The 14,466-nt window shown below is 46.2% G+C and overlaps 1 protein-coding gene across 1 annotated transcript in view; it reads left to right on the top strand.

Annotated features, from left to right (window-relative positions):
- LOC117559027 (espin-like protein) overlaps positions 1-14,466 on the top strand; it is a 37,921-nt gene that overhangs the window by 3,834 nt on the left and 19,621 nt on the right. Inside the window, exons 3-5 of the mRNA XM_034235633.1 lie at positions 888-1,074; positions 1,154-1,336; positions 1,528-1,659. Of these exons, the coding sequence (XP_034091524.1) occupies positions 888-1,074; positions 1,154-1,336; positions 1,528-1,659 (502 nt within the window). The remainder of the gene's footprint in view (positions 1-887; positions 1,075-1,153; positions 1,337-1,527; positions 1,660-14,466) is intronic.

Raw genomic sequence — 14,466 nt, forward strand, 5'->3', positions numbered from 1 at the left:
AAGTCAACTTGCCCCCCCCCCCCCCCCCACTAACACTGTTAGTCACATGCCAGCCTTGTTGTTGTAGAAGTAAAGTGTGTATGTCAATGTTAATGCAGCTCTGTGTGACTGACAAACCAGGTGGGTCGGGTTCACCTGTCATGGCTAAATAGCTAATAACAAGTATCCGTACAGTTTATTTAACAACAGTAAAACTGTTTATATTATTCAAACTGTACATTGTTTATTTCAGTATTAAGTTTGTCCATCACTTCAGATCAAAAGATCCTCCATCATTTCCTAATGTGAACTCTGTCACTATTATTAACCATTATAACAATTACAAAATACAAATGTTAAGCTTGGAGCAGAGGTCTGATAAACACTCCTTTATTTGTGCTTGTTCCGAGATTTAAATACTCAGCATTTTGGGAAACATCATTTTTTTGGAATCCTTTTTTTATTCTTAAAGGCTTCTCTTTAAGATTCTGAATGTTATATACTGTATATAGTATCTGTCTCGACTGAACAGAAACTGTTTTGATAATTGTAATTGTTAAAGTAATCTGAATCATTTTAAACGCAAAAGTGTTCTCAACCCACATCTATTGACTTGGCCTGATTTAATATCATATTACAGTGAATATTTGGGGTTTGAGACTGACAAAACCAGAAATCACAAACATCCCTTTGCAGTTTGAAACACTTGGGTGGGCGATTTTCATTTTTTCCTGACGTTTTATAGACCAAACAATTAGTTTCATCTAGAAAATAATGGGCAGATTAGTGAGTTGCACACGTTTTTAACATAATAACATTATTCATACACATAATAAGATCAGCTTTTTTCAATCTCTGAGGGGAAATTCAGTTTCACTAGCCGGTTGTTGCTGTCTGTTGGTCTCCAGATGTGTGGACCAGCAGACGGTCCTTGGGGCCACCCCGCTCTATCTGGCCTGCCAGGAGGGCCTGCTGCAGGTTGCAGAGTTCCTGGTGAAGGACTGCGGGGCCGACGTCCACCTGAGGGCCCACGATGGCATGACCTGCCTGCATGCTGCTGCTCACATGGGCCACCAGGCTGTGGTGCTGTGGCTGGTCAGTGGAGAGAACTCGTGTTGCTGTGACGTATCAAAGTGTTGCTCACTCGTGTTGATCCTTATCATTCTCTCCACAGGTGAGCTGCACTGCCGTCAGTCTGTCCGGCCAGGACCGGTACGGAGCCACTGCTCTGCACTTCGCTGCCAGCAGAGGGCACTGTTGCATCTTGGAGAGGCTGCTTCACATGGGTTCAAAGGTCATCAAGGATTACTGGGGAGGGACCCCACTTCATGATGCGGCAGAAAATGGAGAGCTGGAGGTTGGGAGCACATTTTTTATTTAGGTTTCCTTTTCTGTTGTTATAGTTATGTCTTATCTTGAATAAAGCAAATACAATTTCATAAAAGTATGTTCCATACGTATATATATATATATATATATATATATACACATACATATATATATATATATATATACACATACATATATGTCTTATATTCCTATTTTCAGAGTTGTAAACTCCTGTTGGCCAATCAAGCGAACCCCTCAGATCAGGATATTGATGGGTTTACAGCAGCAGACTTGGCGGAGTACAATGGACACCATGAATGTGCCAGACATCTCCGTGCCATGAAAAGAAATGTAAGCTCTCTCTCATCCACAGTATATTTTATTTCACACCTTTTCCTGCTTTGTTTCTCTCTGTTAGCACTACCCACCTTGTTATTTTTGCATTACAATTCAAAGCTTGCTTCTGCTCACACAGCAAAAATCTGGAAGGTCTTGGAACCCTGGTGAATAATTGTCTTACTTTGCGACATGAATTTCATGCATGTGGAACCTGACAGGCCTCCTCTGTTATCTGCCACTCAGCATTATTGCTTGTTCTCTCAGTCCAAGAGGTCTAGTGGAGGATGATGGCTTTTGTGTTCTGATGGGCTTTACAGGCGATGGTGCCGTGAGTGCCGGAGGAGATACTTGGTTCTCAGTTTGCCCTGAGAGATAAGCTCTTTTGTTATGTGTAGGAAGCACGACACTCCTTAGTGTGCTTGATGAATATTTCAGTGTGAACACATTGTTTGTGCTGGCGTGGCCTGTTCAAGTCAAAGGGTCAATTCCGTAAAAAGCTGTCCTGCATTTACTCAAATTAATGGTCAGTTTGTTGCGCCTTGTTTTTCTTTTAAGGCAAAACACCGCAGGCCAAAACACCTTTTTCCATGCAGTTTGTCCTCTTTCAGACTAGTGGAAAGGGAACTTCCAAAATACACATGTAAATGTTTTTGTTAGTATTTTTGTTCTATTTGTGTCTGTAGATTTCTCCTAAATTAAAAAAGTAAGCAATACAAAATGTCTTCATCTTGCATAATTAAACATGACATTCAGAAAGCTTGAAATACAATAAATAATTATCTTAATGTTTGAGTAGTGCTTGCAAAATGTTTGAAATGTTACAATACATATATTTAAGGATAAGAAATTGCACTTTCTAGTTTTATTTCTATATATATATATTCTGAAGTTTCTTTTACAGAGAGGTTTATTCATAAATATTTTCATTTCAAACCTTTATTTAACCAGGTGAATCCCATTGAGATCATCGATCTCTTTTTCAAAGGAGACCTGCTGCAAGTAGGTTCCACATGAAGCATCAAAACCATAAAAACAACAGAACAACTAAAAGGACATCATACAACATAGATACAGGGATTTACAATGTACATACCTAACGACATGTACAGGTTGACAATATTTCTGAACTATGGAGTATAAAATCCTCTCTGTTTAATCTTTGACTCTCATCTGCGAACAAAATCAAACAAGAATTTAGCACCTGGTTTTGTGGTACATTTAAATAAAAAATAAAGTTGAGTTATTTATTGAACTCCTCAAAGTGCTTTTACATACACAAGTCATCATTCACCCATTCACCACACCGCTGGGTTTGCCATCTTGCCCAAAGAAACATGTTTATTGCCGGGACTGAGATTTAACCGACAACTTTCAGTTTTTAAATGTGACTTCACCACAGACAGCGACAGCCAGTCGACCGAGGGTCAGTGTCCTGCTCTTGAAATGTTTACACATTCAGCAGATGTTGCATGTCAGCAAATCCTTGTCTTGTTGTTATCAATCAACTGGTAAAAACCATTGGTTGATATTTATTAGGATACATCCGTTAGCCCATTCACCTGCAGTGTCTCCCCCTCAAGTAGGTACATTCCCTAATTGGTGTTGCAGGAGGATACTGATATTCGAGCTTTTGGAGTTGATTTTAAATACACATCATACAGTTCACTGAAGTTCTCCTCTGTAAGCAGACCTGTTGACCCTTGAAGCCTAGCAGCTATCCACCTGTAGCTGTACTCTGCTCTCCCCATCACACTTCACCTGCCGCCTGTAGCACACAGAGTGAAGAAAGCTGTGGACTGATAGAAGCGATTAATAATTCATCAGAGAAGAGCAGCACTTAATAGGAGGATGATAAGAGAGCCGGCGAGGCGTGGCTCCCCTTCACAAATAATCTCTCTGTCAACAATGAGAGCTACTTAGCCAAGGGGCCGCGGCAGCGTCCAATGCAAGCCGGAGCCAGGGCCAGCTGAGGGCCTATCAGTTACCCCTCTCCCGCGGCTCAGGTGAAGGGCCCATGGGCCGAGCCCGTTATGAGATCCACAAGCTTGAGTTTCAGCCTTTTCACCATTCTGATGCCTGGAACTCGCAACTCTATCCCTCTGTGGAGCGGAGATCAGGATGTCATTGGCTTCAAACACACCTTTGATTGTGTGTCATGTTTTTTTTCCAGGGAAGTGCTATGATTGTCAACCTCTGGATACTATGTGATGTTGGTGGAAGACAGAACTGATGGATCAGATTTTTTGGTGAAGTATGAATGGGAGACACAAACCCAGCGAAGTTGGGGTGAAACCAAGAGGTCATCTGACAGAGAACCTGTAATAGCTGGTAGTTGATTTAAATACTCATAATACTGAAGAGCAGTCATGCTTGCTGTGACAAAGATGAGATGCTGTTTGATGACAGTTTGGTGGTGTTTTAGGTGCTTGCGTAGATCACAGGTTTTCATCTGCTCTAAAGTCAGTCAGATAATCTCATTTCCGAGCAGCACTCTAATGGATTGGGACAGTGAGCAGGGGAGCTGTGTGTGTTTGGATCCCTCACAACCAGGTCAGACTCCTCACAACAGATCCTCATCTCGCATCAACAGCTGCAGGCCAATAAACAGTGTGTGCCGTGAATTTTCATTCACACACATTTTGTAGCTTTTGCTCTCCACCAACAGTTGTTGTTTGAGCATGATATTTTTAGAACAGAGGAAACGTATTGTCGTCTAATTCATTACTGTTTTTGTTCATGTTAAGATTTCCGATTTGTTTTGGCCATGAGAAACGAAACAATACTCCTTTTGATATGAATGATAAATTATGAAATATCGAATCGTCATTATCATTGCAGAGAATGTAATAAACTCATGTGTTTGTCAGAGATCTTCTAACATCTGGCTTCATCGTAGTTGCATGTGTATAACAGATGGGGAGGAGATATATGAACCAAGCAAATAGAATAGATAGTTACGTAAGTAACTGCCGTTCTATGAATCCTGGATGATGCTTAGCACTGAATATCTTCTGTCTCGCGCATGTGCAGGTCGAATATTTATATCAACAAAGTTACGTGTGACCTCGTATGACCCCGGAAGGCAACAGTTCCGGTTGTTGTCAACGAGTTCAGTCCTATGGAATCTTCTCGCGGAAACACGAGATTCCGATGTGACCAAGAACTCTGACGGTCATCCAGGATTCATAGAACCGTAGTTACATACGTAACTATCGTTCTATTTCATCCTTACCTGACCGCCAGAGGCGGTGCTTAGCACTGGATGACCTATACCAACAGAGTCACGAGGAAGTCTGAATACTTACCCTCTAGGGATGGCCTAGGTGGACCCTGTAGTATCTGGCGAATGTGCTCGGAGATACCCATGTGGCCGCAGCACATATGTCTCCCAGGGGCACACCTCTCAAGGTCGCCCATGATGTGGAGACACTCCTGGTAGAGTGGCACTTTACTCTGGATGGCAAGGGACGGTCATTCGCCTTGTATGCCTGGGCAATGACGTCCACGATCCAGTAGTACAAGCGCTGTTTTGAGAGCGCACAGCCTCTTCTAGGACCACCGTAACACAGAAAGAGCTGTTCAGACTGACGTATGCCTGCCGGTAGTCTGGACATAAGCTCTAAGGGCCCGCACCGAGCATAGGAGTCTTGATCTCTCTTCCGCCTCTCCTGATGGGGGGTCAAAACCGTGCCAGCTGGATATGCCGATTAAAATGAGAGTGTGCCAGCACCTTAGGGAGGAACGCTGTGTTCGGCCATAAGGTGACACCTGAGCCATCTGAGTTCCACCTCAGACACGAGCTGTTCACAGACAAGGCATGAAGCTCGCTTACACGCTTTGCTGATGGTGATGGCAAAAAGGAAAGCAGTCTTAGCTGAGAGCCACCTTAGTTCTGCCTGTAACAAGGGTTCAAAGGGAGGCAAGCATAGGGCCTCCAGCACCAAGGGGCAGATCCCATGTAGGAGCCCTTGGGATGTTCGGGGGGCGAAGCCTCAGTGCTCCCCTTAAAAGAGGGATACCAGCCTATGGCTCCCCACTGTGCTGTTGTCAACCCTTGCGTGTTGAGCTGATATAGCAGCCACATAACACCCTGACGGTAGCGGGACACCGGCCGTCGTCCAGGAGGGACTGCAGGAAACTCAAAGGGTAGTAGGCACCGAGCAATGTACTGGGTCCTCATTTCGCCCTTGGCACCAGTCCGAGAGACAGTTTCCACCTGTTTTCGTACTGCTTACGAGTAGATGGTGCCCTAGCATTGAGAATAGTCCTCCTGACAGGCTCTATGCAGTGGCTCAGCAGTGGGTCCGGGGCCCTCCAGTGGCCTGACCCACAGCTGGAGGCGGCAAATGGTCGGGGTGCCCACATCCGACCCTCCAGCTGAGACAAGAGGTCCTTCCTGTTGGGGAGACGCCAAGGCTTTGCTGGCCAGAAGGGGGCCACCAGAAGAAGCCTGTGGCCCTGATGAAGCACTCTGTGGAGTGTTGGTAGGATCAGAGGAAGGGGTGGATAGGCATAGAGAAGGACACCCTGGCCATGAATGAGCCAGAGGGTCCTGACCCAAAGGGCTGGTCTTCTCCATCAAGGAGAACCATAGGGGGGCAGTGGGTCGACATCTTCGAGGCAATGAGATCTACCTCTGCCCTGCGGAAGAGACCCCAGATGCTGGCCACCCCCTCTGGATGAAGCCGCCACTCCCCTGGTGGAGGCTTGTGATGGGAGAGGAAGTCAGCGACTTGGTTCTGCTCTCCGGGCAGATACATTGACCGTACGCTGGCCAGGCAAGGAGCTGCCCAGGTCAGGAGTCTGGGACACCTCTAGCAAGCGTGCAGATTTGGTGCCCCCCTGGTGGTTTATGTAATACACCGTTGTAGTGTTGTCCGAGCGGACAAGCACATGTCTCTCCCTCAGGTATGGCAGGAAGTGCCTGAGTGCTCGGTGCACAGCTCGCAGCTCTAGCACGTTGATGTGTTCTGTGCAGTCCTGAGCAGACCACTGCCCACTGTCTTATTTTGCCACACCGCACCCCATCCCGAGGGGCTGGCATCCGTCGTAACGGTCTCTCTGCGGAAAGGACGGAGCCCATGGCCACGCCCTCGACATATACAACCTCTCCCTCCATGGGGATAGAGTGGAGAGGCACTGTTGTGACACCCTGATTTTTCTGTGCCTGTGCAACTTGGGGTCTAAGTGGAGGCCGTTCAGCCATCTCTGCAGGGGGCGCAGTGACAACAAGCCCAAGGGAACAACAGTTGAGGCAGCTGTCAGCATGCCTAAGAGGCGGAGAAACAGGATATATGCCAGAGACCTGCCCATTTTGAAGAGGTGAAGAAGCTGAAGGATGTTGTCCAGGCGCTGAGCAGATGGACAGGCCAGCATAGTGACTGTGTCCAGAGCCACCCCAATGAAGGTTAGGCTCTGAGAGGGGTTCAGACAACTCTTCTCTATGTTCACCCTGAGGCCTAGCCGGGCGACATGAGAGAGAAGGAGAGCCGTGTCCTGGGTCGACTGAAACCGGGATGATACACAGATTAACCAGTCGTCTAAGTATGGCAGAATCTTCATACCCTGAGACTGCAGGGGCGAGAGGGCTGCCACGACACACCTGGTGAACACCCTTGGGGAGAGGGAGAGTCCGAATGGGAGCACCCTGAACTGTAAATGACGGCCTCTGAAGGCAAAGCGAAGAAGAAGAAAACTGCTTGTGATGAGGCACATGAAATAAGCGTCCTTCAAGTCGACGGACGTGAACCATTCCCCCCCTGGCAACGGTACGAAGAACGTCCGCTGTGCTCAGCATATGGAAGGTAAAATCTTTAGGAAACTTGTTGAGTTCCCCTCAGATCGAGGATTGAGCGAAGTCCACCGCCTTTCTTCCTTACCAGGAAGTAGGTCGAGTAGAAGCCCCTGGGCTGTGAGATGGGGTCCACAGGTTCGATTGCACCCTTGGCAAGGAGGACTGACAGCTCCTGGTTTAGGGCAATTTATTTTGCCGGGACGCTTATGGTGGTCATTTTGACCCGGCTGAAGGCTGGGGGCCGGCGTCATAACTGAAGCTTGTACCCCTGGTTAAGGTGGAAACCACCCAGGGGTCTGAAGCTTGAGCTACCTAGTTGAGCTGCTGCTGGGAGAAATAACCGACAGCCGGCCCAGACCCTCAGTACCTTGACCCCGGCCTCTGGAGGCTCTGGGGGGGGGCGACGGTTAGGCACCGGATACCGAGGCTGCCTTGGGGGCGAGTTAACAGGATCGTAGCGGGCCGGCCCCCTCGTGGGACACTGAGGCCCATGGCGGGCACCGGGGTGAGCCGGTGGGTGGGAGCGGCCTCGGGAGGCAGACGTGGAACCTCTAGGCCTACCGGGGGGCGGGGGGCATGTCTCTGCGAAGAGCTGAGAAACTGTTGCCTGGTCTGACTAGCTTGGACAGTCCGTTCGAGCACCCTGTACGGCAGCTGAACCGAACAGCTCCCCCGGCTCCACTGGGACAGCACGGAGAGTTCCTCCTACATGCCCTCTGGTGACTGTGCCAGCCAAAACCTTGCGACGAGTCTGGACGAGAGTGGACATCAGGCACCCAAGCTCTCTAGACATCAGAGCAAACGCCTCTAATGAGGCGTCACTGAGGCTGGTAGGGGAAGCGCTAAGAGCCTCCTGCTGCAGGGAAGCTGAGAGGGTGAGCATGAGGTGAGAAAGGGAATTGCCTATACGGCCCATGCACGCCGCTGCATTGTAAGCCTTAGTGAGCAGGTCATCAGTGACCCGACATTGGGGCCGAAGGCACCTGGCCCCCGACCTCAGAGCTTCGTCAGGGGAAACTATGAGGGAAGCAATAGTAGGCTCAACAGCCGGCATGTGGTCAAGGCCGACTTTTGCCGCATCCTGCATGGCTGCCAGGGCTCAGCCATCGGACGTAAGATGGGAAAGAGTCTTAGTGTCCCTCCAGCATGCATGTAACTCCCTCAGATACTAGAGGGGGGAACGGCAAAGGTGGCGGGTGCCAAAGTGCGCCTGAAGAAAGCACTGGCAGGCGCTTGTTTCGTGCTGCTGTACGTCCAACTGCTGGCGAGCCAGTTGCCATGCGAATGATGGTACTCATGGAGCCGTCATCTGCCCCCTCCGAGGATGCATGAGCTGAGGTGCAGGAGCCAGGCCCAGAAGCATGGGATGGGCCCTCCCCGTCATACTCATTAAATTGAGTGGCTGAAGCTTCCATCGAGAACACATTGTCATCTGGAATCAGTTCAGCCATGGGTGGACTGGGTGCAGCAGTGTGCCCTGTACTGGTACCAGAATGGAGAGGCTAGAGAAGTGACTTCATCTGGGCTAGCTCAGTAGTGAGTAGGGTCCACCCTAGAGGACAGCCTATCAGGCTTAGTCCTCTTCTTGGGCGGGGGCCACCCGCAGCCTCTGCTGCCCGACGCCTAGGACGGGTAGGTTGGCTGTAGTCGACTGTGCAGGGGAAAGGCCACCCTCAGTCAGTAGTTCAACCTCGGCTAGTCTAGCAGCTCTTACCGCACGAGGCATGATGGTACAATTCATGCACGGGTCCTCCGAAAGGCCCTCCCTCAGATGCTCGAGGCCTAGACAAGAGGGGCAAAGGTCATGGCCATCCTCTGGTTGAAGAGAAGCCATACAGGTGTTACAGCCGTTAAACATAGCGACAGTACCAATGAAAAACTCCAGACTAATTGCTGCTGGCAGCTTAAGTCAGTCTGAGGGAGAGCACTCAGCTGACTGTAAATAACTGGGCCAGGAAACAATATCCGCAGTGGAGGGGAGTGAGCACAAAACAGTAGTTAGCGTGAGCACTCTGCTAACTGGGGTGAGAAAAATGAATCAGTTAGTGGTATATTTGCTGTGAGAGGAGAGCGGGAAATACTCTCTCCACTAGTGCCGTAGCAAGTTAGCCTGAGCTAGAGCACTCTGCTAACTGGAGATGGAACGGGTATTAAACCAACTGTGTGCAGTGAGAGGGGAGCGGAAACACTCTCTTCACTAGCGCTGTAGCAAGTTAGGCTTTGAGAGAGAGCACTCTGCTAACTGGAGGATGGAGCAGGGAACCAACTGTGTGCATTGAGAGAGGGAGCGGAAACACTCTCTTCACTAGCGCTGTCGCAAGTTAGCTTTGAGCGAGAGCACTCTGCTAACTGGAGGATGGAACAGGAACTAACTGTGTGCAGTGAGAGGGGAGCGGAAAACACTCTTCACTAGTTGCTGTAGCGAGTTAACTTTGAGCGAGAGCACTGCCAACTGGAGGATGGAGCAGGAACTAACTGTGTGCAGTGAGAGGGGAGCGGAAACACTCTCTTCACTAGCGCTGTAGCAAAGTTAGCATTGAGCGAGAGCAATGCCAACTGGAGGATGGAGCAGGAACTAAACTGTGTGCAGTGAGAGGGGAGCGGAAACACTCTCTTCACTAGCGCTGTTAGCAAGTTAGCTTTGAGCGAGAGCACTCTGCTAACTGGAGGATGGAACAGGAACCAACTGTGTGCAGTGAGAGGGGAGCGGAAAACACTCTTCACTAGCGCTGTAGCAAGTTAACTTTGAGCAAGAGCACTCAGCTAACTGGAGGATGGAACAGGAACCAACTGTGTGCAGTGAGAGGGGGGCGAAGACACTCTCTTCACTAGCGCTGTAGCAAGTTAACTTTGAGCGAGAGCACTCAGCTAACTGGAGGATGGCACAGGAACCAATGTGCGCCGTGAGAGGGGGGGGGCGAAAACACTCTCTTCACTAGCGCTGAAAACAGTTAGCTTGAGCGAGAGCACTCAGCTAACTGGGGGATAGAACAGGTAGGAACCAAATGTATGAAGTGAGAGGGGGGCGGAGACTAGTGCTGTAACAAATTAGTTTGAGAATAGATAGCACAATCAGCAATAAATGGTAGCGATCTCACCGGCTGACGTGCAGGAGCGTCCGCTCTTTACCGGTCCGGAGCTCCTGGGATCGAGCGGTGGAACCACCGCGGTCCCCTCCCTTGGGAGGGCGGACAGCTAGTCGCAGCCCTTGGAGGGCGAGCGTTTTTCTAGCCCGCAGCTCCGATCGAGACGATCACAGGCTACAGGTAGCAATGAGCTAGAATCTAATTTTCAATAAGCTAGCTTGGCTTTTACTCGTAAAGTAGTAACCTGTGCAGCGAGAAGATGAAAAAGGACTGAACTCGTTGACAACACCGGAACTTATGCCTTCCGGGGTCATACGAGGTCACACGTGACTTTGTTGATATAAATATTCGACCTGCGCATGCGCGAGACAGAAGATATTCAATGCTAAGCACTGCCTCTGGCGGTCAGTAAGGATGAAATAGAACTATATCAATGCAGCCCAGAATACTCTCTTCATATTTATCTTTCAAAGTATGCAGAGATGCAATTATTAGTCCATTAATGACAACATTCGGACACATTCTAAAGTATCTTGCAATGTAAACAGTGAGAATATACTGTGTTTATCTGCCCCATTCTTCAGATCTGCTCTAAAATGTGATTTGTTTTTCCTTCTTTTAGGTAATTTTCATAACAATTTGTTTTGATTTTATACGTTTATAACAAAATACGTTTTTCAGTAGTCCTGCTAACAAACAGACATACAAACATAGGCGGAGATAATTATCGTTAAAGTAATTTATAAGCTAAGATGCCAAAAAATAGACAAAATTAAACCAGGTTTCTTTATGATAGGCCTATAGAATATTGTTCTGGAAAAACAACTAATCACTTTTCACTGTTTTCTTACACTTAAAAGACCAAAAATGTATCAAGAAAACAAACAATAGATTTAATGGCAATAACTGTTAATCACTGCCCCTAAATGGCTATCTTTAATTAGTTTTTCAAAATGTCCTCCCGCATGTATGATGTAAAGCATGCTTTGGGTGAGGCAGATGTAATATTCGTCTGGAATTTGGTAAATTAGTGGATGATTTTGCTAATCATATGGCAGCAATTTCTCCAACACTGTGTCTGTTGTTGTGAACTTTTCCACTTTATCAGCCAAACCCATCTATCTAAGCTTATGGTGTCGCATTGTGTTCCACTGTCATAGTTTACTAATCATCTCCGTTGCATTTTACCCCACCCTCACAAAAACCTCCTCCTTCAATTGTCCAAAGTGGAAAAAAAGCACCTGATAACATGTCTCATTTCCAGCTGCTTTGACAAGTCTTCCGCTGATACTTCTCCTTGTGCAACAACCATGGTCGGCCATTGGTTTGTCCGTGCATTAGTGTCATTACCAGCCATCCTATCCTGTCCTTTAATTATTAACAGCATTCTCCGATCAGAGTTTATTGTTTATTGCCTGGCGGCCCTTGGCCACTGGCAGAGATGTGGATGATGGTGTCAAACGAGTGGTTGGTGTTCTTAGGATAGTGTCACATCCTCGACACAGAGGGACCGCCCGAGTCCTCGCTGCACAGGTCTGAGTTTCAGCGCACAGTCTGACCGGAGTGCAAGCGCGAGAACTGTTCAAGGTCAAGGTTAGTATGTTTCATGGTGGTTTATGGGCCATTTTCACTATAGTTGTACTCTCGATGCTGCTTTTGCTTATTTTGACTCCTTGTTGTTCTTTATTATGATATTTTTCTTAGATAACTTTTATCATAAGCAAGTGACTGGACAGGCTGAGTAATATGTTTTGTTAAATGAAAGGAAACGGTCTGTTAAAGAGGCCCTAGCTGACATGTTTTGGCAACGTTTGACCTTTTTTTCAGCTGTGGCCTCTTACGGTTAGGCATGACTAATACTCTAGGCTCATGGCCTTATTTTATGTTGTTGATTTTTTTTCCATTTTTGAATCCAGAACTTTCTTTTGCTATTTTTTGGGGATTCAGTAGCTGATAATGTTCCGTTATGAAGTAAAACAAGTATTGTCATTTGTCTTTTTAAGCCAGTCAATGCAGTAAAGCTGTAACATTTGGCAAAAACATTGTGTCAGCGCTTCAAGCATTACCTCCGCACAGGAAACCTGAGAGCATTTTAGCATGTGAGTTGACATGTATTTACACTACAGTGTTCTTCTGTGTATAATGTACACCCGCTGTATACATTCCACAATACAATTTATCACCCACAACGTGAATATTTCATGTGGAAGCAGAATTAAAAGACATGTTTTAAATACACATGAAATACTTAAACCCACAGGGAGCAGATTAGTGCTGCAGCCGGACACTGAGAGCACTGAGGAGCTGTTTCTTAACTCTTGGCTCCTAATCTGTGCTGATCAGGCTCTTTGAATCAGGGGGAGTGGGTTCAGGCCAAAACCGGGTTGGCTATCTATATCTGCGTGGCAATTTTGATGGGCTACTGATGAAAACCAAATGCTCTCCAGCCACTAATTAAACACACAGGCCGGTTCATCATAGCTTTTAGGACATTGAACTGTTACGAGAAGGGTCACAAAGGAATCAGTCCCCCCCCCCCCCCCCCCTGTTTCCCAGCCCCCCTTGTTTATCTATTTACGGATTGCACAACTTCGGGGAAGTGAAATGCTCCTCCTGAGCAGTGTCCCAGCATATTTCGTGCCGTTGGAGATCAAAGTGGCGTGTGAGGAAATGGCAAGGACCACCTCACGGACAGCGAGCACAACAGCACGCAGCGCGGCTGCTTTGATGTTTTGGTTACTAATAATGTCCTTGGAGAGCTGAATCTGATACGCATGCTGCATGGAGTGCATTAAGACAGCGCAGGTTCATTAAAGGGGATCTAAATGTTTCCATACATCCTCCCTAAAGTGGTGTGAAATGCTGCCAATTATTTAGGATGCTTACTATCCCCCACTTTTTTCAAATATATTTCATAGTGCTTGTCCTCATTTCCATCTGGACCTTTTACAAAGTATGTGATTTTATTTAGTTGTTTTTTTTACAGTAAAGCATTCTTCTTTTATCAGCATTCTCAAAATGTTTGATGGAACAAAGCCACTCTAACATACTTTCATGCTTTAATATCATACAGAGTACTTGACTCCCTACACAAAATAAGATAAGATAAGATTTGAGATAAGATCCCAATTTGGGACATGTTTGTGTTGCAGCAGCATAAAAAGACATGACAATACAAATTAAAAGACAAGAAATAAATAAGAAAGTAGAAAATATACATGTTGAATTTACAAATTAACAATAACAAGATATAAAGCAAGGTATTATATGAGGAGTTCTTTTCCAAAACGCTATATATCCATTTTAATAGTTTTCAGGAAAATGACATTTTTTACCTAGACCCACACATTTTGTTAATATTAAATGTATCCTGTTAAAATGGTTTGTTGGCTCAGTCTGAACATATTGAACAATGATTATTAAATCAAACAACAATATTGTTGATTAAGTCAAAGTATTTTATTTAATTTTTTTCAAAACGCTATAAATCCATGCATTTTTTCTTCTTTTTTTTTAAACGAGAACATACAACATATGATATCAGGGACTCATACTATAAATGAATATAAATCAAATAAGTGCAAATACATGAAATAAATAAAACCCAAATAAAATAAATAGTAACATAAACTAAATAGTCAAATAAAATAAACATTTGCCTCTTTAAATGTTGGACTTAAATGCATCAATCTGGTGCATTTTGAGGGGGGAATAAAGAGACTACACCCATATGAAACATAACTGTATACATTTAAATAATCATAACATCATAAAAACATGGCCATAACCAATAAAATACCATATCTAATATGAAAAAACATTGAAACTTGTTTATTTATTTGTTTTTGGTTCATTTATAGTTGTGAGTGTGTCTGTGCTCCTGAACCAGCCTCACCTGTCTCCCTCCTCTCCCCCTGCTCCTCTTTGAGGCAGAAGCAA

The sequence above is a fragment of the Gymnodraco acuticeps genome, unplaced genomic scaffold (genome assembly GCF_902827175.1).
Source record: "Gymnodraco acuticeps unplaced genomic scaffold, fGymAcu1.1, whole genome shotgun sequence".
Taxonomy (NCBI): Eukaryota; Metazoa; Chordata; class Actinopteri; order Perciformes; family Bathydraconidae; genus Gymnodraco; species Gymnodraco acuticeps.